Genomic DNA, 26,133 nt, shown 5'->3' on the forward strand with positions numbered 1-26,133 from the left:
TCGTGAAAATTGAACTTGACCTTCATTTAGTCACAGGAAATAACATAATTGTCTAAATTTGAAAATATTTTGTCAAAGGGTTTTCATGTAAATGAACGGACCCTGTTTGGTAGCCGCCTATACCGTCCACCTGCCCACCATACATCCCCAAATCAATAACTGTTTTTTTTCCTTTCGAAAATTCGGTTAAAAATGAATTAATCAAATGTTTTAATAAATGATATCTATGTAATGCATCTAAATCTACTTTATTTCTTTATGAAAATAATAAATGGGACAAACATTACAAGTTTCTGTATCTTTCCTATTTGAATATTTTTTTAGCTTTATGTCAGTTTTCAGCGATTAGATACCATCTGACGGTTCCTTGTCTCCCTTCATGAAACTGATTTCTGTAGCTTGGTCACTCTTGGTTTGCATATTTGAAGGAGCTTTAAGAGGTGGAAGCATATCCAATTGCCCATATTTCTTACGACTGCTGTCAACAAGATATCTGGAAAATCCATAGTTTGGTTGTGTGTCCCTATCTTTTTCACCATTCTTCATTATTAACGGCTTGTGGTGTGGTGACTTTTGACCAATTGTTGAAGTCAATACAGAAATAGGTTCCAGTGTTTTGGTAAATCTGTCTATGGTTTTCTCAGGCATCAACAAAATTCTGTCTGCAGTATCAGGGCTGTTTTTTGTGTTGATGCCTGCTTTCTCATCAAATGATTCACCAATGCCAACATTAATTTCTCTAACTGTACATGGGGGAATATGATCCCTACCAATGCCAACATTACTATTTTCACCTGTACATGGGGGAATAAGTTCTCTACCAATACCCACATTAATATCTTTAACAATAGGTGAGGGGATAAGGTCTTCAGTTGAACATGCTGATGATGGTCTAATAAATCTTCCTTTCTTCTGACCAAGGACCTCACTTCCAAAACTCCTGAAAATAAATTAGAATTATGAAACAAAGTTATTGCAAAGTGAGGTATCTCAGATGCCTGTGTGACAACTAAAAAACACTATGCATTTTCTTAATCTATGCATTTGCTTTCTTGACCTTTAATTTTGATACCATTTTCGTTTAAGCATGTGAATTAACTTCTGTATTTAGGTGTAATACCACCAAATCATAGTAAGTCACATCCGGTTGCATACGAAAATAGGTCGAAAAAAAATATTCCCTTGAATTTGACAGTTGTAGGTAATTGATCCTACATTTCATTGCAGTAAAACATTTCTGGGTCATAAACATATATCTTGGGTATTTCAAAGCACCATTATTTTTTTATTTGGGGTTTCTATAGAATATTTTGGAAACTTGAGGTTACATGGTTACTAAAGCTTGTACACAGGTTAAAAAAGGGGGAAAATTTGATTGGTTAACTTCCAGTGATGGTTATTTTCTTATATGCAATGAAATGTTATGTGAATTTTTTTCTATAGTACTGGACAGGATAAAACTTTACTCATGCCAAGTATTTCTTTATTTGAAACAAAGATAAATTCTGCACAATTTTTTGAAAAGTGCAAATTTAACAAAGACTAATAGTGGAAAATCAATGGTGGTATTACACCTAATATTGGAAGCTGTACATGCACTTTTGACCTTGTGAGTACTCTCATGTGTTAAAATTTCTTGCTATTTAAGTGAAATAATACAAATAATGAAATATTCTGAGTGGATTGAGTCTCCAAAACACATTTTATGAGAAAATTTCCTTGAAATAGGACTTTACCATGAATATTAGTTGACAGAACAAGCCATACTTTGAGTTTTGGAGAGCTTTTTCTCCTTATTTCTTATATTCTGCTATACTAGAAAATTTTTCCCAAGAAATACTTTAACAAATATATAGTTTGAAATAAATGAAATTATTTTTAAAGCAGTAACAACAAATTATTCACCAAAAGAGAAGCTTTTTATGTCCCTCTCTGGAATGCGGCGTAAATTTAAGTTTTACGTAAGGACTTATTGAAACCTCCTTGGAGACAGTAAACTTTTATACGGATAGTTCATTCAGCTTGATTACTTCAATTAATCATTTATTATAACATTTCTATCATAAATGAATGAAAGTTACCCCCAATTTTTTATTTATTAGCCTAAAAAGTAGAAATTTTGAGGAAATGAGAGGTATAAATGGACCAAAAGAGACCTTATAAGGAAGACAAAGAGGTCCATTAGTAGTATTTATCATCCTAAAGTCATCTCTTGTATCACATTCAACTGTTTGTAGGCAGATGAGATAAATATTTGATCATTTATTGGTCCACACTATATTCTATCATGATGTGGCTTGGTTTGGATTTTTTCGAAGAAATTTTGCTCGAATCGCTGTAGATGTCGTCTTACATTATACTAGATTTTTCTCAAACTATTGAACTGATTATGACAAAACTTGACAGGAATGCTTGAAATAACCAGTATTACAAAGGAAAAAAGTCACATTCAGTTTATTTAACAAAAAAGTCTTCTTTAGGTGTAATACCACCAAATCATAGTAAGTCACATCCGGTTGCATACGAAAATAGGTCGAAAAAAAATATTCCCTTGAATTTGACAGTTGTAGGTAATTGATCCTACATTTCATTGCAGTAAAACATTTCTGGGTCATAAACATATATCTTGGGTATTTCAAAGCACCATTATTTTTTTATTTGGGGTTTCTATAGAATATTTTGGAAACTTGAGGTTACATGGTTACTAAAGCTTGTACACAGGTTAAAAAAGGGGGAAAATTTGATTGGTTAACTTCCAGTGATGGTTATTTTCTTATATGCAATGAAATGTTATGTGAATTTTTTTCTATAGTACTGGACAGGATAAAACTTTACTCATGCCAAGTATTTCTTTATTTGAAACAAAGATAAATTCTGCACAATTTTTTGAAAAGTGCAAATTTAACAAAGACTAATAGTGGAAAATCAATGGTGGTATTACACCTTTATTGATTTACCATTATTTACACTTGCTTCTGAATTAAATTTTGAGTGTACTTTTCTCATATTTGAATGAATAATAAAACAATATTTATAAAGATGAGAGAGAGGCTGTGAGGTAGACCATGTTCCAAGCAAGAAACATCTCCTAAAAATCAGTTTAAGTTTGAAAGACAAAGGGCCTGACTTTTCAAACAAATATATGTTATCATATTTAAAAAAGGGAGGCAACAACATCAAAAACCATAAGTGGACAACTTCTATGTACTCCTCTTAATAAAAATGGTGGTTCATGAATTATAGTTTTAGGGTAGATTAGAAATTTCCTCTTGCAGCCACATTACTTTTGTCTCATAATAATGACAATAACAGTTCTAACACATGTGATGGCACCTCATTTACCTGTCCTTTTGGAACCTGCAGACCTGAACTCAATATCTCTTACAGACTAAAACATACCATGTATTTGATCCAGGATCTATTTTGTTGGGTCTTTTCTTCTTGTAGTATCGTCTGATTAACATGAAACACATAACCAGAGTCAGTAAAACTGCAAGAGTCAACAAGATCGTCTTGACAACATTCAAGTTACATTTCTGGTACCCAATCAAATCCTCACAATCATAGAACACAGAACAGGGATTAGGATCACACTCGTTAATATCTGTCTGACACCACTCATCAGTATATCCACGGTTACATCTACAAGAATATTTCTCAAAACTGGAAGCTCGTTCAATGTCATTACATTCAGTCGATGTTTTATTATGGCAGTTGCCATGGACACACGGTGCAATTAAGATGTAAACATTGACCTCTATATTTTTGGTTGTGTATCTGGCTTGATCATAACCTCTGGCTGTAAAAACTGTTCTTCCACAAAATGTTTTGTCAACTGAAAAACTCAGCTTTAATTTCTTTTTAAGTAAGCCATGAAACTGGACTGGTTCAAAGGAAAAATTGGTGAGTATAGTATTGTTTATTCTCATTGTGTAGTTTATTTCATTAATTGAAGGATCGACAAAATCAACGTCCAAGAAAGTCACATGTCCCAATTCATACTTCTTTGTAACATTTCCATCCAATAAAATTTGAACTGATTTCAAACCCTTGCCAGGAATTTCTACTTCTTCAAATTTTAAATCTGATTCAAACGGCATAAGCACTGGAGCATCATTTATAGGAGCAATGTTAATTGTTATATTTCTGGTAGCAGATAGCGGATGGAATGGTGGCACTAGTCCTGTTTCTACTACTTTTACAATGATAAAGTCTACTCCATTATAATTACTATCTGGAAGATAATAAAGTGTCCCATCCGGTGTCATGTTGGCATGTCCATGGAATGGTGGCTGAAGAATTGTGAATTCAACATCATCTGATTCATTGTCTTCATACTGTATTACTCTCTGTCCATTCTTGTCCTGGATGTCATCCATGTCTTCACTAACAAATAGTTCTGATGTAGTGATGTGAGGTGGTGTGTTTGGTGCTCTCCTCGACATCACCATTAATGACCACATTCTAGGTAATGGTATACTGCTGGGTACCGATCTTTTCTTTCTTGTTGAAGGTCCAGTTGTTGTCTTTGAGAATACTTCTTTACATGCCTACATTAATAAGAAGAAAAAACCTGTTTAGAGAAGACAAATCAAGTTCTTCTAATCTACTGGAGATTCATTATTATTTGTTGGATACCAATTTTCGTGGTTTCATGGGTACAGGTGAACCATGAATACAAATTTTCAATGAATTACAAATTTTATATAGGCTTTGTATGCAGAGATTGGCAAATTCCTGAAATCAAATATTCACGAAAATGCAAGCTTTCCTCACTCCACAAAAAAAGATACCCATGAAAATAAATGAATCCACAGTATTCCACTGAGAATTTTGACAGAAATGCTGGATTTCATTAATAAAGAATACAGTTTAAAAAAATTATGAAATAAAATGATTTTGTGTTTTTAAGGCAATGCATTACATTTGTAGTCTGCGTGATTTAGCTTGTAAGAAAATCAAATATCAAGATAGAGATATACATAGTTATATAGAACATCTACTTACCTGTGTAGTGAACATTTTGTTGACAAAGTCTGTGTTATCTTCTACATCATTACATGTGTCAGTAGGGTGCTTCCATAATTCGTCAACTATTAAATATACAAAATATAAAGTCTTAAAGAAGAATGTGTATGAGGACAAGAATGCCCCTCCCTCAAGCTTTGCAATTTTCTAAGTTAAAAAGGGGCATTACTCTAGATCGGTAAGTGACTCGCTTACCAAATTCGAACTCTGAGTGTCTGTAAGTTTTTATTCTTAACATTGTGTATGAGTTTCATAAAATTTGCATGAGGCAAACATAAGTTAGAGTGCGGAAATGAAAATAGGACAGACGGACGGACGGACGGTCAAGGGTAACACTTAATGCCCCCATTTCCTACCGCAGGGGCATAAAAAGGGAAATAATATTGTATTCTCCCAAATCATATGAAATATCTTTTAAGTATATCAAAAGATCTTAATAATCTCAAAGGAATAAATCAATGGTTTCATATCGTGTTCATTTTATTTAAATGAAGTATTAATATAGGGGGAACTTGATCTAATATGTTGCTAAGAGATACAATTGCATTTAACCAATCAGATTGAGTTTTTCCCAGTATCTGCAGCCCTTACTAATAAATTAAGTTGCTATTTAGGTTACTAAGACATTAGCCAATCAGTACCCAGTATTTATTTGAATTATCCAATCAGGGCACTAATAAGTGGCTCTTGTTTTATCAAAAGCGCAATTATTCACTTTCAAATTTACATTTTCAGTTTTTGGCAGAAAAAATTTCTATTTTTATACACATCGTTTTTGTGTGAATAATGGATTATAATACAAGGATTTAATTCTATATTTATTGCTAACTCTATGTTTAAATATGAGTGAACGTGATTACAATCGTGCAGACCAGAAAATTAGAAACATTTTGAAAATCCCAAGCTGGTATCTTCTGTCCAAAGCTGAAATTCGTTATGTGGCAAGAAATATAAAAAACTGCAATGGAAATATATCCCAATTAAATTGGATTTTTCGATTAGATTGTGCAGCTGCCTGCAATGGATGTTATTTTTGTGGAGGCGTTTCTGATTTGTGTGACACTAGATGTCAATGGCCGGAGTAAATTTATTCATCTTTAGACTATCATTATACGCATTATTTTTATTTTCTAAGAATAACTTTGAATTTGTTCAAACACACAGTAATTATGCCGGAGGATATATGTGTACCAAGGTTTATATATTTTATACCGAAAAATATGCACAAGCCCTAATTTTTCCACTTCTAAATTTTTTGAGTTGCTAACTTAATTGTTGTTTGCTTGATGTCCACTGCCAAGTATTTCATAAGTATCCAAACTCTTTCCATGTCAAACATAAAATGTATATAAATATAACTTACAATTATCCCAATAAACCAGGACAGGAACTTCTGTGTTTGTATCAAATAAACTGCTGTCAAACGTTACACTGATACTGATTTCTGTCAAGCTTTCTACTGAACTTGATGGTGATAAGTAAAACATCAATCCAGCATACTGCTTCAGTCTGGAATTAAACAAGCATTCTGAGAGTATTGCATGGCAATACATAGTCCCCTACCGGGTAAAAATTCATTTTACTGGAACAAAATGCTAACTTGTTCTATAACTTGTCATGGTGCAAACAAAAAGTAAATATCATGTCAATATCTTCAAGCATGACTAAAAACAGTGTGGAAAACTGATTATATGAGTGAAAAAAACATTAGATATAATTAATAGTTCTCTAAAATTAGATATGATGTAATACAGTGTATGTCTATTTTCAAATTATAATCAAATATAATTAATAGTTCCAAATATTTTTTTTTTCATTTGTTACAAACTAATATAGATTTGTAACTTATCTATAAAATGTCAACAACTTTTATCTACACAATGTAATGTATTGAAATATATACATTAATAAAAATAGATTATTATCATAATTTTTTTTTTTATCTATAGCATTCAGAAAGTTAGTTTATACTAAATAACAAACAAACCTGCCAAAAAATTCTTCAAATAATTTAACAAAGAATGCCTTTTAAAAAATGAGTTATCTCCCTTTGTACAGAAATATGGTTTAACATAGTACTCTAACATTAGATATGGTCCATAACTCTGGACTCAATCATCAGACCGGAACAAAATTCAAACTTGATCTATAACTTGTAATGATAAAACTATATACCAAATATCAAATCAATATCTTCAAGAAGGGGGCATAAAAAAGTTTGGAAAGCTGATTTGCCGGACTGACGGATGGACAGACGGAAAGATAGACAGACAGACAGACGGACAGAGTGCAAACCTAAATTCCCCTTCGACTTCGTCGGTAGGGGACTAAAAACAGCTATTATGACATATTGCTTTTATTTGGAACTTTAGAAAGTGGCATAACGGTAAATGACTCACTGCCCAAATTCAAACTCTCTCTGCTTGTTGTGGTTCTTAGCTTTGTGTATGAGTTTCATAAAATTTGCATGAGGCAAACTCAAGTAAGAGTGCGAAAATGAAAAAATTTGCAATTTTCCAAGTTATAAATGGGCATAACTCTAGAACGGTAAATGACTCACTGCCCAAATTCAAACTCTGTCTGCAATTTTAGTTCTTAGTATTGCATATGAGTTTTATAAAATTTGGATGAGGAAACTTAAGTTAGAGTGCAGAAACGAAAATGGGAGGGACAGACAAAAAGACAGACGGAGGAAAGGACAGAAAGACAGACAGTCAAGGGTAACACTTAATGCCCCAATTACCTACGGCGGAGGCATAAAAACACACAAATAAGTAACTATAGAGATGACAAATAAGACTGAATTAATTGACCATTCAAACTCACACCATGGTGTATTATTAAAATGTATTAAACATTTAAGCAATATCATAAAGACTTTGCTTTATTCATTTGTCACAGAGAGGTGGAAGGTGACCTCAGAATTTATTTTAATTGTTAATTTTTTTTTATAATAAGGCTACTTCTCCTTAGAGTTAGATACTTAATTTCAATCAGAGAACCTATATATAGACGGATAATTAATTTCCAAAATACTGAAAAGTAGGCAAATGGTTCAATGATAAATATATGCAGGAAGATAACATTGTTAGATATGACTGGTTATATGTCTATGTTTGTACAGATGTTTGATTAACATTTCATATTAAAGAAATCAGCATGATACATTTGTATAGCACAAGTCCATTTCTTTTAAAAAGCAAAATCAGCACCATGCAGCCAATACTAAAAGAAAAGTTGTTTCATTTGTATTAACATGCAAGATAAAAAAAAATTCCCAAAAGCTAGATGACACTTTATCCAAAATATGCAAAATGTGCACCATTTTTAGCATTCATATCAAATTTCTGAAAGATTTATTCAGAAAAAACAGACAATTTGACTATTGATGACATTTTATCAAAATCAATGCTCTTGTATTCATCAGTGTTTCTGATTGTTTTACTCTCAATTGAACTCTGATAAAGTATTGCAGATTTTACCTATATAATTACCATGAATCTGAAAAACAATGATTTTTGGAATATCAATGATATTTTCACCAAATAATAAAAAGATACTAACAATTCAATACAGCTTGAATAAGCATGTATATAATTTACCATATTAAAAACTAACCTATTTTTACCATTTAACTAACCTATTTCTAAGAAATCTAGATGTATCATTCTGTCTAGTATGAGGATCTATAAGATATCTAGTATATTTAGCAGAGGCTGCAGTTCCATAGTCAGCTGTCACATCTGTCTTATTTAATATTCCCGCCGAGATGGTCACATTTAAACCTAAAAAGATATATAATTCTTTTAAATTTAAACAAAACAAAGAAGTGGCTATACGAAAAATACTATAAAATGGAATCCCATTCTCCAGGTGAGTTGTACATTATATATAAAAGCCAGTAGTGAAACCTGTGCCCATAATTAGGAGTTTGAGGTTAGTAAAGGACTATGGGTTCAGTCGTTAGCTTTTTATGTTGTGTTTTATAGACTAATGTCTATCTTTTTGTTTTTTGCCATAATGCTGTCAGTTTGTCTTCAACTTATGAGTGTAAATATCCCTGTTGTATCTCCCACCTCCTCTCTCTTTTTGATGACCTTAGTATTGATTTTACAATTAAATATCAGAATCCTATTGATTTTTCAAGTTATGAGAAGGTATGTCTCTTGAACTAAAAAACCAACAAGTACAATACAATTCTTAAAATACACTCTTCACAATGTTCATAATATAAAAATAAGGAGATGAGGTATAATTGCCAATGAGACAACTATCCACCAAAGTTAGAATAAAGTGGATGTAAGCAATTAATCAAAAATCTAAATACATGTTTAGATTCAGCATATCAAAGAACCCTAAGAATTCAATTTTTGTTAAAATCAAACTAAGTTTAATTTTGGACCCTTTGGACCTTAATGTAGACCAATTTGAAAATGGAACCAAAAATTAAGAATCTAAATACACGGTTAGATTCGGCATATCAAAGAACCCCAATAATTCAATTTTGGACCCTTTGGACCTCAATGTGGACCAATTTAAAAACGGGGCCCAAAATCCAAAAACTAAATACACGGTTAGATTCAGCATATTAAGGAACCCCAAGAATTCAAGAATAAAACCCCATTGAAATTGGTCAAGAAATAAGCAATTTATACGAAGTATCTTCTTTTGCACAATACTGTGCAATTAAATATTTCTTCCTATTGCGCAATACTGTACAATTGACAATTGCGCAATATTGTGCTATTGGATATTTCTTGCTATTGCGCAATACTGTGCAATTGAAGATTTCTTGCTATTGCGCAATACTGTGCAATTGAAGATTTCTTGCTATTGTGCAATACTGTGCAATTGAAAATTTCTTGCTATTGCACAATACTTATTATATAATAATTTACACATCCTGTTTGGTGTGTATCTCCTACCATATCATTATTATTTGCTTTTAAATATAAATCAGAAATAACCAACTTAAAATGGAAAATTTTAAAAGAAAAAAAAAAAGGAAAAAAAGGGGAAAAAACATCCCCCCCCCCAAAATTTTTTGAACCCCCTTAAGATTCATCACCCCCAAACTCAATCCCAGCCTTCCCTTTGTGGTATGGTACCTTGCAGTACAATTTCAGAGAGATCCATACACTTGAACACAAGTTATTGTCTGGAAACTAGAAAAATGCTTGTTTTTTGCCCCTTTTTGGCCCCCAGTTCCTAAACGTTTCGGCAATTACCCCCAAACTCAATTCCAGCTTTCCCTTTGTGATATGGAACCTTGTAGTACAATTTCAGAAAGATCCATACACTTACACACAAGTTATTGTCATGAAACTAGAAAAATGCTTGTTTTTTGCCCCTTTTTTGGCCCCTAATTCCTAAAATTTTGAGGCAATTACCCCCAAAATCAATCCCAGCATTCCTTTTGTGATATGGAACCTTGTGGTACAATGTCAGAGAGATCCATACACTAACACACAAGTTATGTCTGGAAGTTACAAAAATGCTTATTTTTGGCCCCTAATTCCTTTACTGTTGGTACCATAACCCCCAAAATCAATCCCAACCTTCCTTTTGTGGTATTGAACCTTGTGGTAAAATTTCATAGAGATCCATTCACTTAAACTAAAGTTAGAGTGTGAAAACCAATGTGTCTTCGGACGACGCAGGACGAAGATGACAACGACGACGACGACGCCAACGTCATACCAATATACGACCACAAAATTTTTTTTGCGGTCGTATAAAAACCCATACCGTATAGTCGGCTTTAAAAGGCCCTGACATGAAAACTATGAAACTATTTGAGAAAAAATAACGACCTAACTTTTAACAAAACCATCAATGAAAAACAAATATGACAGACATGAACCAATGACAACCACTGAACTACAGGCTCCTGACTTGGGACAGGCACATAAAGAATGTGACGGGGTTAAACATGTTTGTGAGCACCAAACCCTCCCCCTGACCTGGGACAGTGGTGTAACAGCACAACATAAGAACAAACTATAATCAAAGCGCGAAAGCGCTGTAAAGGCAGTTAATTACAGGTTGTGTGTATTTTTAGTCCAGTTATATCATTATCTTGCATAGTACAGTGTACTTATCAGAGGTGGCTTTCAGTATTTAAGATTTAGAGTTCTCTAATGATATTGAACAAGTTTTATGAATGTCATATTCTGAGCACTATATGAAGGCGATTGTTCTCACTTGTTTATGAACTAGTGCATTATGTCCAGTTTGTACCTTTTTTATCTATGTTTATAGTCAAATTAGTTATCAAAGGTACCAGGATTATAATTTAATACGCCAGACGCGTGTTTCGTCTACATACACTACAAACCAGTAAAAGTCTGAAATGGCCTATATCTGTACTCGACTGTACTGATTTTTACTCGACCAGTCTGAATTGGTCTGAATTTTACTCGACATTACTCGACCCCAGTCTTAACCATACTCGACTGTACTGATTTGTACTTGACCCTTATCTTTGCCATTAAAAATAGTCTGAACTATTACTCGACCAGTCTGAAACAGTCTTAACCCATTCTCGACCTGTACTCGACCTATTTTTTTCAGTCTCAACCATACTCGACCAAAGGTCTGAACAATACTCGACCAGTCTGAAGCATACTTGACCAAATAACCTCTACTTTTTCTAAATTCTAACTGTTAAAATAAATTTCTTTTTAACTGACATGACAACAGCCACAATAAAATAAAGATATATTATAAAAACACAGATTTTTACATTCTTACATGATTCTCAAATTTATCGAATAGAGATAGTTAAACAAAATTATCTTATATAATGATTTAATTATATTAATTTTAAAGTTTTAGAGTTTTGTTAAAAAAAGATTTTCTTTTACATAAAAACCACACCTATACTGAGGGTAATTAACCCTTATTAAGGTGCTTCTTGTTTGGCATGTGTTTTTTTTAAATTAATTTTCCTAAATTCCTAAATAAAAACTACATAGGTTTCATGGTTACATACAAAAAATGTAAAATAGTTATATAATTATCTTTTTAATGAGGTAACAACAGCCAACAAAATCACTGAAATTGTTTAACCTTATTTTAGAAATATATCTATTATTATAATTTGGGATATATTATATACAATATATATCAAAAAGGGATAAAAATTAAAGAAATTAATAAAATTGTTCTTCTGATTAGTGGTGAAGTATAAAGTAATACCTCCTGCTTGGGGCAAACTCATGAAAAAGATCACACCTGGTCAGAGGGTATTAAAATCTAAATAACATTCATTCAAAATTGCAACATCCTGTGAAACTTAAATCGCAAGGCCTTTTGAATTCACTAGATAAGTAATACACGAGTTTAAGAAAAATAGGGCTTTCTTTTTACCTGTAAAACACACATGTACTGAGGTAATTAAACCTTATTAAAGTGCTTCTTGTATGCCATGTCTTTAATTTTGACAAAAATTATTTAAATTTAATTGAAATAATTGTTTACTGTAACTTTGGAACACATTTCCTTTTTTAAAAGTTTATCACAGGATTACTATGGAAGTTCTATTATCATGATTATATTAAATTCTTGGTTTAACAAAACAAAGGTGTCATTTTTTTAATTTATTAAGTTGCTTTATATGCTATTTTATATATATTTTGATAAAAAAAAAATGTTCACTGCATTATTAACTAAACTCAACTGACACCATAAATCTATACGAGGCTTAAGTTAATGGTGAAAATTGTCCAGTAACCATAAAATATATCTGAAAAATTCAAAAAATTTTGAATAACATTGAAAATATTAGTCACAATTCAGTTTTGAGATTATTTGATCAGCTTGTTTTATTTTTATTCTAAAGGAGATATATATGTATGTATATAAGTGTTGATGAATATGGTGATGAAGTTATATTATGTATATTGTGAAATTTTGGTTTCAATGCTATATTGAATACATTTTTAATTTCAAATTGTTGTTCAAATTTCTAGCCAGGGGAAATAGCTGTTGTTAAAAACAGTTCCTAAATTGATGAAATAAAATAGGTAGATACAAAAAATTGGTCTAGGTTGGTTAAGACTTGGTCGAGTATGGTTCAGACTAGGTCGAGTATGGTTCAGACTAGGTCGAGCATGGTTCAGACTACGTCGAGCATGGTTCAGACGCGTATAAAATGGTTAAGTACTGGTCGAGTAAGGGTCGAGTACAAGTTCAGACTGTTAAGTATGGTTCAGACTACAGTCGAGTATTATCAAGTAAATTTCAGACCAATTCAGACTGGTCGAGTAAAAATCAGTACAGTCGAGTACAGATATAGGCCATTTCAGACTTTTACTGGTTTGTAGTGATAAGACTCATCAGTGACGTTCAGATCAAAATAGCAATAAAGCCAAACAAGTACAAAGTTGAAGAGCATTGAGGACCCAAAATTCCAAAAAGTTGTGCCAAATATGGCTAAGGTAATCTATTCCTTGGATAAGAAAATCCTTAGTTTTTTCATTGGCAATCATAACACATCTCCTTATTTATATAATGATCTATATTCAACGACCTCAGGTACAAAAAAGATGTATGTAACTAAACTATGATGGGAAACCTTTGACTTCTTTCTTTTATATAAACTTTTGATTTGGTACCATAGAACTATGTAGAATAAATGTACATTGCAACATGTCAACTCTTTCAACTCCAAGCAAAATTATATTTCCAAGCATAAAGTAATTTATGAATGAAAAAAGGAGTTCTTAATTAAGAAATAAACTGATTCGCTGAGCACAGCTGGATACACCCGCAGAGGTCCAACCCTGAACAGTTGGAGCAAAAATGGACACAATATTCAAGCTTGATACAGGTCTGAATTTGGATTGTAATTAAATATTTGACATATTATAGTTTCTGAATAAATGTAGTCAATGAACTTGAAATCGGTTATATGAATTGAATTTATATTCAATTAAAGATTTCTTGCTGTTGTGCAATACACTGTGCTGTTGCGCAATACTTAATAAATCTGTTGCCAGACTATAAACAAATAAAGTTCAATTTCTTCTCAATGTCATATTTGAAATTTATGAAAATCAATAAGGAGATTACATCAATAGCTATAAATAATTCACCAAAGTTTCATGTGAACTGCTTAAAGCATTTTTGAGTTGTTGTCCAAAAACTGGAAAATCCCCCCTTTTTTAATGAATAAAACCCCATAACTCAGAAATGTAAAATCTAAAATTTATAAAATTCTAAAGGGAGCTTACGGATTGATAATTTAGTCTTAGATGCAAGATTTTTTTATCAGTTGTTAGTGGCTTTGAACTAGCTGTCAGTAACTGTGAGTACTCTCAGATCTGTACTTGATGTCTTTTTGTTGTTTGGATGTACAACTACCCGACCACGTCCACTTGTATTTGTATTTATCCATCTGATGAGTTAAGCCTCTTTCAACTGATTTTTATAGTTCTTTCTTATATTGTACTGTTACACCACTGTCCCAGGTTAGGGGAGGGTTGGGATCCCACTAACATGTTTAAGCCCGCCACATTCTGTATGTACATGTATGTGCCTGTCCCAAGTCAGGAGCCTGTAAAAGTGTAATTCAGTGGTTGTCGTTTGTTTATGTGTTGCATATTTGTTATATTTGTTCATTTTTTGTACATAAATTAGGCCGTTAGTTTTCTTGTTTGAATTGTTTAACATTGTCATTTCGGGGCCTTTTATAGCTGACTGTGCGGTATGGGCTTTGCTCATTGTTGAAGGCCGTACTGTGACCTATAGCTGTTAATTTCTGTGTAATTTGGTCTCTTGTGGAGAGTTGTCTCATTGGCAATCATACCACATCTTCTTTTTTATATATACATCAACAGATATAAAAAATTCACCAAAGTCAAGGTGAGACAACAAAACTCTGAAATTTTTTACAGGGTACGAGTTTTTCTCATTGTTGGAGATTGTACGGTGACAGTAACACTTGTAACTGCTTAAACCCATTTCTTTTGCACTTTAGTTCGATAAACTCACTGAATATCATACCACATCTCCTTATTTTTACAATGTTTTATATGCATTACAATTTACATGTGCATGTAATTGTAAATGTATATATATCAGAACAAAATTCATTGCGTCACTTTTATTTATGCATCCTTTGGCACAATACAAGTTCTAAAATGACACAACATAAAACAACTAAATGTTATTTCAGATGAAAGTTTTGTTTCAGTTCCATTCATAGGATTTATTGGAATTTTGTATGTTTTGCCAAGTCCAATAATTCGCTCTATGTGACATAGAGACATAGTTGACTTAACCACCAGGTGTCGAACATTCAAGAATTTTCAGTGTTTCTGTTTTTATTTGATGAAAAGGTTGCCTGAGCTCTAGGAGCTTTAGGTTTTATCACGGGATATTCTGTGCTGTCAATAATAATCCAATTCGTAGGAAACTTTAATTTGAAGTTGGATGGTGAAAAATTCCTGACTAAACCACTAGATGGCCAAGTGTTAGCCTCACACCACTGTTTAGACATAAAAACAATCCATGTATACACAATATTCTTAACACTAGATTCAATCTAGAATCTAGACAGTTCAAAGTTGGTTGTATAATGCCTCAATTTCATCAAAGTCATAAAAAAACTGATTTTCAACTGACACCCTATCAATTTGAAAATATATGTATCTCAAACAATGTGCTGCTGGACCAAGTGTGGTCAAAACAAATAAAAATTTAGTATACAACTCTAAACCGGTATAAAAATGCATGGCTGTGTCACGTGTCTTCATTTCAAAATTCTCTGCTGAAAACATAGGCATTGATGGTGTTTGCGTTATTCCATCTGTGAAGCTCAACATTAGCTCGGCAGTTGGTGGTGGACAGTCATAAATCCTTTCTGCAGTATGAATTACTTCTTCAGGAAAACCAACTTTACAATCAAAACTTTCCTCTAGATTTCTACTACAATATTCATCAAGTTTAGTTCTTTTGTTTTCACAGGAAACTGCCCTGATTTTTCTTTTTGTGGACGATTCAGTCTCTTGCTTGGTCCAGCAAAATAGGCTGGGAATGGCAGTAGACTTAAGTCTCTGTATGGTGGGTTTGCGCCCTGAAAAAGGTTATAAAACATTAGTTTTTTGATAATTAAATGAACTTCCATTAGTAATGTATACTTTGTACTACCTGGCGAAATATTAACTAGATTTATTCATTACAATCTGGATAAAACTATGTTTGCCTGATTCAATGTATGTTATATGTAAATCCAAAGGACAAACAATGAGAGACTTATGCAACAAACGTACATTGTTTGTACCTAAATAACTATAATATAGATGAGAGCATGTCATTGTTTTGTTCCTGTTAACATTGTCATTGATATTTTTCAAGAAAGTCTATGAGGCATAGCTTATGCATTCCTGTCATTACTACATTAGCATAATTACTGCTAAAATAATTCTCAGTATGATATACCTCTTGTAAGAAATCATTATAATTGTAGCAATCACCAAAAAATCTCAAACAGATCACATTGAATCGTAATCCAAAAAATTATGACGTCTTGAATTACCCACCCCCTTTTATTCTAAAACGATAATTGCGGTTGTAAACAGACTTTGGTTTATTCGCATGGCGATTACATATATAACTATATATTTCACAAAGAAAATAGAGTTTTACCATGAATAGTTTCCTGCACGTAGTCTTTTTCAGTAAAACGTGCCTTGCAAACAACAGCTGATTGAGATGGACTCCACGATATCATCGTGTTCTGGTCCAATCTGTGTATGGGCAATGGCGTTGATCCAACTTTTCCTTCTTTTTAAGTCATTTGGAAATGCATGTCCTCCTCTTAAATGACATCCAGGTACACAACAACAAGTACTTGGCATCGTTAATTAAAAATATAACTGAAATAGTTGCACTGTGCAGAAACCGGAAGTTGAGGAACAGGATCCGCTACCACGGCGCCACCTATTCAGGAACGATAATTTGCTACTTTACATAACTGCGAAATAACAATAACGTTAGACGGGTTTACGTGCATAAACAGAAATGCGCTTCAAATTGTATAATATAATTCATGTTCAGTCGACCTTTAATTATTATATCAACGACTGAAATGATTTATAAACATCTAGATTGCAGATAACACTCGAAATTAACCCGAGCTCTTTCCCACAGAATTCAAATAATTCTAGTTTGTCAATCGGTTGACTGCTTATAATGCAAAATACTAATATATCAAAAGTTTTTAAAACTAACAAAACACAATGATCGTTTCTCTATTTCCCAATGTAAATGAAATGAAACAAAAAACATTTTATATCGCAATAAGAAGAGGAGAGAATTCAACATTTCCGGATCTACTTGGAGCCTAATGACCCCCCACGTAGATAAGTTGGATATCGCGGAAGGAAGGATTAACCCGGCAACCAGAAAGGCATTAAAGCACTGCCTTTAAAAATCAGTTGAAAAAGCCTTAACTCATTCATAAGTCTGTATCAAATTGTATTAAATAAAGTCCATATTCACTGACAAAGTGTTAAACTAATAAAATTCAATCAATATTTCTCACAAACAATACCTTTGATAATAATATCAGCAGATACTCTGCTTGTAGTATCTTGTAATTTTATTTCTCCATGAAGCTTGCTACTTTTACGTTTTCTTTTGTCTGGAGATCCTAGTTCCAGATGAGAATCTCCTGTGCCTATAACAAACAAAACAAATAAGATTTTATTAAAGATTTACCGGTATATTCAAATATTCATGTCAAATTTTCATGAAAATATTGATTTAAATACTGTGACATTATAAAATAATGAGATGTGGTATAATTACCAATCAGACATCTATCCACCAGAGTCCAAATGACATGGATTTAAGCAACTATAGGTTACTGTACCTACAATCAGCAAAACCAATACCAACTACTATCTCAATTGTTTGTAAAATAATTGAAAGGTCTTTCCCTTAAAAGTCTGATATTTGTAATGCACCCTTTACGACCTTTCATTTGATATGCGACGAGCATACCTTCTCAAACTTTTCACTTTTAGCACTGTATGACCCTATCCACCTAAATTTTTAAGATCAGAAGTATGATGTTTGTAATGTTGAATTGATGACCTTTCATTTGAAATGCGACAACACCATTTTCTAGAAAGTTTGATTTTTGCACTTAATAACCCCATCCAACTCATTTTTGGGGAACAGGAATTTGATATTTGAAATGTACATATTATGACCTTTCATTTGATATATGAGAACCTTACCTTAGAAGTCAATTTATTTTTTTTTGCACTCAATGACCCCACCCAATACGTTTTTTGGGGATGTAAAATTGATATTTGAAATATAAGCTTTACGGACTTTCATTTGATATGCAACAACCTTACCATCCTAGAAATAATTTTTTTTTTTCACTTAATGACTCAACCCTCTTCTTTCGGAAGGGAAAGGGGGTTTAAAATTTTTATTTTTGAATAAAACTCATTTGGATTTTCAATTTCATATGTCACATGAGACATGACCCCAATTGGCAAAGTCCAAAAATTGATGCAATATCAATTCTATAAATAGAACCTATGAAACTTACAAAGTCAATGTAAATATGAAATTTTCAAACTGCTTATTTTTCTTTATTTTTTATCAAATGTTTTTGGTATTTAGTCAAACATAAAACCATGTTAAACTCTTCAATTTCTGAAAATTTCAGGTCGCTAGCTTTTGTTGATTCAGAAATATATGCTCCCCCCTTCACAAAATTTCAATCTGCAATACCTCTAAAACGACAACAAATATCTCAAATAAAATGATCTGCAGACAAAGTACAACATTTAAAAAAAAAAAAAAAAAAAAATTGGGGCAATTCCATAGCTCATTAAGGGCACAATGAATAATTAAATGTATGATGCAATACCGAACTTGAGAAAAGATGTAAAGACTTGGGACTACCACCAATCAACTCAGGACCACTTGGTCTTTCAAAAGGTCACAAGGTCAAGGTTAAGTACCCTTTGAAGGTCAAGGTGAAATTTCCTCATGACCTTGACCTCAAATTGAAGGTCTTGAAATACTGATCATTTTTGCAGTTTATAGTAGGTTGACATTTGTTACGATTTCAAAGGGGCCATGTTGAAATAAAAACAATAAAAGGAAGATAACTTCTAAAGGGGATGATCAAATCCTACACAGCCTCATTTGGTAATATTTCATGATGAGGTCTATCGATGGTCCAAATTTGGTTATGATAACTTCCAACAGAAAAATAAAATAAAAAATTAAATGTTGGAAGAAAAAAAAACATTAGAAAAACAATAAGGTCTTTCCTCAGGTAGGGAAAGAACTTAAATAGACAGCTATAAACAGCCTCAACATGACAAAATGTAAAACTATTGAAAGAAACAACCACCAGAATGATTCATGACAAAATAATAAACTGAAATGATGGACAGTAACCAATGATAACCACTGAAATACAGGCTCCTGATTAGGGACAGGCACATATATAATGCAGCAGGGTTACACATGTTTGTGAGTGATTGACCCTCCACTAACCTGAGACAGTAGCGTAACAGCACAACATCATAAAGTACAAACTGTAAATAAACTGTTAACACAGAGATATGACTCGCCTTTTTGTACCTTTGATAATGCAAATGTGGAAATTAAAATAGCAATATTTTAACATGTAAGTTATGCAAATATTCAAAGTCAATGAACCATGACTGAAGGTACATGGCAAAACAATCTCCATGGAAATGAGATGTGCCAATGCTAATACAACTACATACCAAATACCATAGACTTATCATAAGTCGTTCCCTTTCAACAAACCTAAACACAAACATTGACTTGTAAAACTATGTAAAAGTTTCAAAGTCAATGAACCATGATGAGGGGGTGGGGCTATATAATCTCCATGGAAACGAGACTTGCAAATGCCAATAAATTTGCATACCAAATATCACTGACTTAAAAGAGGGACAGTTAAACTCATAGATCGAAAACAAACTGACAACGCCATGGCCATAAATAAAGAGACAAATAGACAAATAATAGTAGAGATGACACAACATAGAAAACTAAAGAATAAGCAACACGAACCCCACCAAAAACTGGGGGTGATCTCAGGTGCTCCGGAAGGGTAAGCAGATCCTGCTCCACATGTGGCACCCGTCGTGTTGCTTATGTTATTACAAATCCAGTAAATAGTCTAATTCGGTAGGTCACATTCGTGAAAAGGGAAGGGTATTGTAGTTATGACATAAGGAACATATCCGATATCATCTGTGAAACGGTTATTCCATAACAGTCAACCAACTCGTGATGGCGTCCGTAAAATTTACGAAGGGATGATTTCAACTTCACCATTTGGAACTCTTGGTTTAATACCTTCCTTGTGAGCAGCAATCCTCTATCAAGGAAATCATGATAGGAAATACAAGCCCAGGAATATCGTATCAATTGGGAGATATATACTCCGTATGCAGGCGCTGCTGGAATGTTGCTACATAGAAATGGAAAGTTCACAATTGGGAAGCTGAAATCATCTCTTTTGTTGTAAAGTTTTGTTTTCAATTGACCCTCATTGTCAATTTCTAGATGTAAGTCAAGATATGAGGCAGACTTAACTGTATCTGCATTAGAGGTTCATCTTAAACTGATCTAATCACAAACTAATACATGTAAACTAAGCAAAAGTTTCAAAGTCAATAGACCATGACTGAGGCGGCGGGACCAAATATTCTCCATGGAAATAAGATGTGCCGATGCTTATACAATTGCATACCAAATATCATTGACTTACCACTAGTGGTTCCCCCTGAACTGACCTAATCACAAACTAATACATGTAAACTAAGCAAAAGTTTTAAAGTCAATAGACCATGACTGAGGGGGCGGAGCCAAATAATCTCCATGGAAATAAGATATGCCAATGCTTATACAACTGCATACCAAATATCATTGACTTACCACTAGTGGTTCCCCATAAACTGACCTAATCACAAACTAATACCTGTAAACTAAGCAAAAGTTTCAAAGTCAATAGACCATGACTGAGGGTGCAGGGCCAAATAATCTCCATGGAAATGAGATGTGCCAGTGCTAATACTACTGCATACCAAATATCATTGACCAACCACTAGTGGTTCACCTAAAACTAGACCTAATCACAAACTAATACGCTGGAAACAGCATACCTATGTCTCGCTTTTTGACTCCGTCAAGGCGAGACAAAAATCAGTTGAAAATCTCCTGACTCATCAGATGAAGCACAAAAAAATACCTATCTAACAAAAAGGTGAAAGACATAAAGTACCGATCTAAGAGTACTTGCAGTTTATACTGAAAGCTAGTTTAAAGCCAATAACAACTAATAAAAAACTCATTTTCTATCAGACTGAGGTCATTATACTTTGATAATAGACCTTACCAAGTGTTAACAATTTAAGGGTTATAACATTTTGCCTTTACAACTTTTTTTTAAAGACAGGCATTAAATTAAATCAAGCCAGTTAAAGATTTTGTATCTTTCAAAAAGATATTAAATTCTACTGTTATCCTGTATAACAATCTAATAGCTTCTTTTGTTTCTATTTTTTTTTTTTTTTTAATATTCATGGTTCACATTTTTTTAGATTTGTTAATTGCCTGTTTAATAGAATGTAAGTTACTTATCCATACTCTAGATGGTCATAGGAGGGAGTAACCTAGCTACTGCATAACAACATTCTAAGATAACATTGTAAGGCCACAACTCTTAAACAGCAAAAGTGGAAAATGTTTAATTGAACTTGATATAATTTTTTTTCATAAGAAACAGTATATCATAATTTGAAAAGACTTGGTTCAAAGTTCTACAGTTGATGCAAGGAGACAATAATTATATTAGTCAATCAATAAAGGACTATAACTCCTAAATGGACAAAACTGAAATCATCAAAATCAAACTTGATCTATATTTTGTCATGAAAACAACACATCAAATTGGAGAATTGGTTGAAAAGTTCTGAATTTAGTACATGGAAACAACATGAAGTGCCATTTTTCAATGAATCAAGGACCGTTACTCCTGAATGGCAAAAATAGCAAGAGGCTCTCAAGAGCCTGAATTGCTCACCTGTAGTTTTTTATTTAAATTTTTCACCACAGTTTTTCTTTTGCTTTTAAGTTTTTAATGTATAATTATTAAGTGTGGACACAAACCAGTGTGGATAGTATCCAGCATTCTGAGAGTATTGCATGGCAATTAGGAAAGGTGAGCTAAAAACAAGAAACGAAAAGCAAATATGAAACACAGCAACAAATGAAAACCACTAAAATTATTGGATTTTGAGTTGTGCAAGGAGGGATAAAATTTATGTACTGTATCCAAACATTGTCTATAACATGGGACTGTGGTGTTACAGCACAACATAAGAACAAACATTTATTTTTTTTTAAATAGACTTCCTGTATGTATCAGTGAGTTTATTTATTCCACATTAGCTAGAGGTATAAAATTTATTGGTGATAGGTTTATATCTCGCAAAACATGTATAACTTGCTGAATCTTTGTGCATGTTCTAATTCAGGAACATCCAGGTAGCTTTTGTTAGTCTTGTATGTTTTTTTATCTTAGTTCGGGAGGTAGATCTTGTCCTAATGAACACTTTAACTCATTGTCAGATTTGCTCAAATGAGCTAAAAATTGTTGAAAAATCAAATATGACTTCAATTCAGTCATGAAAAACTGCATATTTAAATTTGGAAAAGTATTAGTTCAAATGTTCTTAACTTATTGCATAAAAATTACAGTATAAAACGATAATAAAGACAACAACACCCATCAATTACAGCATGGTAAGAGTTTATTCTGTTCGACATGTCTTCACGCTTGATGGCGAAACATGTCGACCAGAATAAACTCTTACCATGCGGTAATTGATGGGTGTTGTTGTCTTTATTATCATTTTATTTACTTATCTAGTGAAAGACAACTGTGAATACCTTTCGGTATCCACCCACTATTACCTAACCGCACGATTACCACTTCAGGTGTTGGTTCACCATATATAAATTCTAATTTATGTATAAGTTTTGTTGCTTCTCCAAACATCTCTAATATTAAAATACTTACATTAAACATACATATAATGGAATAAAGTAAACAATACATGACAGCTGAAATGCCATAAACATTTACATATTATTAAAGATGCATTATATTATATTACATTATACTTTAAACACTTATTGAAATAGACAAAACAACAGATGATAGATAAAATACTTACGTTTAATACATAATGGGCTAGAGTAAACAGTCGATGACAGATGAGATCTTCCTACAGCATACAATGTCACATAGACACATTTACCAGGCTCCAGATTGAAGAAGGTGTTCATTTTAGCAGCCTTCATTGTCTCATTATTCCAGGTTGTGTTAGCAAATTCTCCGACTGACGCATTGAGTGGAGTCTCATCAATCCAAAGTTTTCCATCTCTGATGTAGGCTTTCTTTGATTCTGTGATACCAACCATAATTCTGGGGAAGACATCATCTGTACCTGGCTCAGATCCTATCTCCCATTCTGAAAAATGAAGCATAAATATTAGCTTGAATTGTTCCTCATTCTTCCATGCTGGAGACTTTTATAGCTTACAGTATGGGTTTTGGTAATTTTTAAAGGCCATACAGTGACCTATAGTTTACATCCTTGTCATTTAGTCTCTGATTGGTAGTTTAACTTGTCTCATTGACAATCATACCATATTCCTTTATTTTTATCTATAAGCTAACCGGTATAGTGTAATCACTCACATGATATCTATAAGCTAACCGGTATAGTGTAATCACTCACATGATATCTATAAGCTAACCGGTATAATGTAATCACTCACATGATATCTATAAACTAACCGGTATAGTGTAATCACTCACATGATATCTATAAGCTAACCGGTATAGTGTAATCACTCACATGATATCTATAAGCTAACCGGTATAGTGTAATCACTCACATGATATCTATAAGCTAACCGGTATAGTGTAATCACTCACATGATATCTATAAGCTAACCGGTATAATGTAATCACTCACATGATATCTATAAGCTAACCGGTATAATGTAATCACTCACATGATATCTATAAACTAACAGGTATAGTGTAATCACTCACATGATATCTATAAACTAACAGGTATAATGTAATCACTCACATGATATCTATAAACTAATAATTCACAACTTGAAAAATTATTGGTTCACACATGAAATATTTTGGTTGTAAAAGTTATCTCATTCGATCTCTGTATTCATAAAACATAAGTAATAACTCATCAAATATAACAGGCTTAGATAAGCTACCAGACTATGAAGTCATTCATGTAGATTTGTCATTCATGTTTTTTGGTTTGGTTTTATTGTGTTGTTGTATTGTTTCTTTTCTTTTTCTGTTCATTTTTATCACTTGAACTGAATTACTCTTTTTTCAAGCATCCCTGCATCATACAAAATTCTGAAAACTTTCTGAAAAGCTAAATATCAAATCAGAGGGGTATTATGAAAGTTCATGTGTAAAATTAATAATCAAACAAATTCAGTTATGTAACTATTCATATACTAAAGTGTATGATTTTAACTGTCTCTGTGGTCTTGTGGTAGCATGCTTGCCTTGATTGTGGGATGTCAGGAGATTTAGCCCCTGCAAGTTCAAACCATACACTTTAAAAATAAATTGGTACATGTATCTGCCTCATCTGGGTATGTTTCATTAACTAGTAAAGGTCTGCTTGGAATCAGAATACTGTGTTAGGGCATGCCATATAGTCAGCTATAAATGTCCCCGACATGAAAAATGTGAAACAATTATTATGAAATTAAAGAACCTTTGTGAGCACATCTCCACATTGTCACTTGGCAAACTCAAAGACTCATAACTCCTACAAAAGTCAACTGATACAAAGTTCTTGTGAATATGCACATATACATAGTATGTCCTTGTTATTAAAAAAATTTCATGAAATTCTGTTGTATGGATTCAGATGACAAACTTGCAGTAGTATATTTAGGCCAAAGTTCTATGTTCAAAGGGGCATAACTTCTAGAAATAAACTGTTATCACAGAGATATGTCTCGCTTTTTTGTAATTTTGATTATGCAAATGTTGAAATTAAAATGGCAATAGTTAACAAGTTAGGCTAATATTCAAAGTCAATGAACCATGACGTAGGTACATGGCTAAACCATCTCCATGTAAATCAGATGCGCCAATGCTAATACAACGGCATAATAAATATCATTGACTTATTATACGTTGTTCCCTTTAAGGTAGCACAATACAAAAGCAACTAAATTTTATCAAAATTTCATTTTCAGTTGTTTTTGTTACTTCTTAATATTACAAAACCACAGAAGAAAAAAATATTTATATATCTTGCACTGTTAATGAGTTTTGATGATAATTAGTTTTATAAACAAATGCATGTGTCTGACTGATACAAGATAAGAACATGTGGGCAGTACTCTGTGGTTAATCAATAGAAATGTTTGATAGCTTTATGACCACTGACCCGCAATAAAATTAACAGTTATGAAAAAAGAGGTGGATTAGGGATTTATGAAAAAAATAAGATAAAGAATTCCAAATAATAATACATTTCTATATTGGAGCTGCCAGGAGAAAAAACAAAACAACTATTTGGAGATGTAGAGGGAATCAAAATATAAATGTACAGATATTAAACAAATATAATAATTGTACAACAAGTAATGTTGCTGATGTTTATACTTGAATTTCTTGAGGAGAATGTTTAAATATGAATTCTTTTTAAAGGAAAATACATTTTTAATATTTCATTTTCAAACTGCAAAAAATGAAAAAAATCTACCTTGTGTAAAACACTGTATTGGCATTGTTTACAATTATAATTCTTGAAATCCCCCATAAGGATCCTCTAGACTGACCAACTGATCATTTTGTGTACACATATGCATAACTTACTTTTTGTAACAATGCAAAAAACAAAATATATTATTTTATGTACTAAAAGAATAAAATCCATATGGAAAAAAGTAAATGCAATGTGTAATTAAACTTCTCAGATCATTAATAGTAAAGGTTTATCATGGTGGGCGGAG

At 32.6% G+C, this 26,133-nt stretch overlaps 2 protein-coding genes across 2 annotated transcripts in view; both read right to left on the minus strand.

Annotated features, from left to right (window-relative positions):
- Positions 1-229: 229 nt before the first annotated feature.
- LOC127711867 (uncharacterized) overlaps positions 230-26,133 on the minus strand; it is a 68,306-nt gene continuing 42,402 nt past the window's right edge. Inside the window, exons 18-24 of the mRNA XM_052218031.1 lie at positions 23,286-23,582; positions 17,588-17,713; positions 8,669-8,813; positions 6,392-6,537; positions 5,008-5,093; positions 3,400-4,550; positions 230-940 (exon numbers count right to left, since the gene is read on the minus strand). Of these exons, the coding sequence (XP_052073991.1) occupies positions 346-940; positions 3,400-4,550; positions 5,008-5,093; positions 6,392-6,537; positions 8,669-8,813; positions 17,588-17,713; positions 23,286-23,582 (2,546 nt within the window). The 3' untranslated portion in view covers positions 230-345. The remainder of the gene's footprint in view (positions 941-3,399; positions 4,551-5,007; positions 5,094-6,391; positions 6,538-8,668; positions 8,814-17,587; positions 17,714-23,285; positions 23,583-26,133) is intronic.
- LOC127712755 (uncharacterized) lies at positions 15,122-17,030 on the minus strand. Its single transcript, XM_052219368.1, has 2 exons — positions 16,681-17,030; positions 15,122-16,108 (listed from the first exon to the last, which is right to left on the minus strand). The coding sequence occupies exons 1-2, from the start codon at positions 16,763-16,765 to the stop codon at positions 15,594-15,596; spliced, it is 600 nt and encodes a 199-aa protein (XP_052075328.1). The 5' UTR covers positions 16,766-17,030; the 3' UTR covers positions 15,122-15,593.

Source organism: Mytilus californianus, unplaced genomic scaffold, assembly GCF_021869535.1.
Source record: "Mytilus californianus isolate M0D057914Y unplaced genomic scaffold, xbMytCali1.0.p SCAF_8, whole genome shotgun sequence".
Classification (NCBI taxonomy): Eukaryota; Metazoa; Mollusca; class Bivalvia; order Mytilida; family Mytilidae; genus Mytilus; species Mytilus californianus.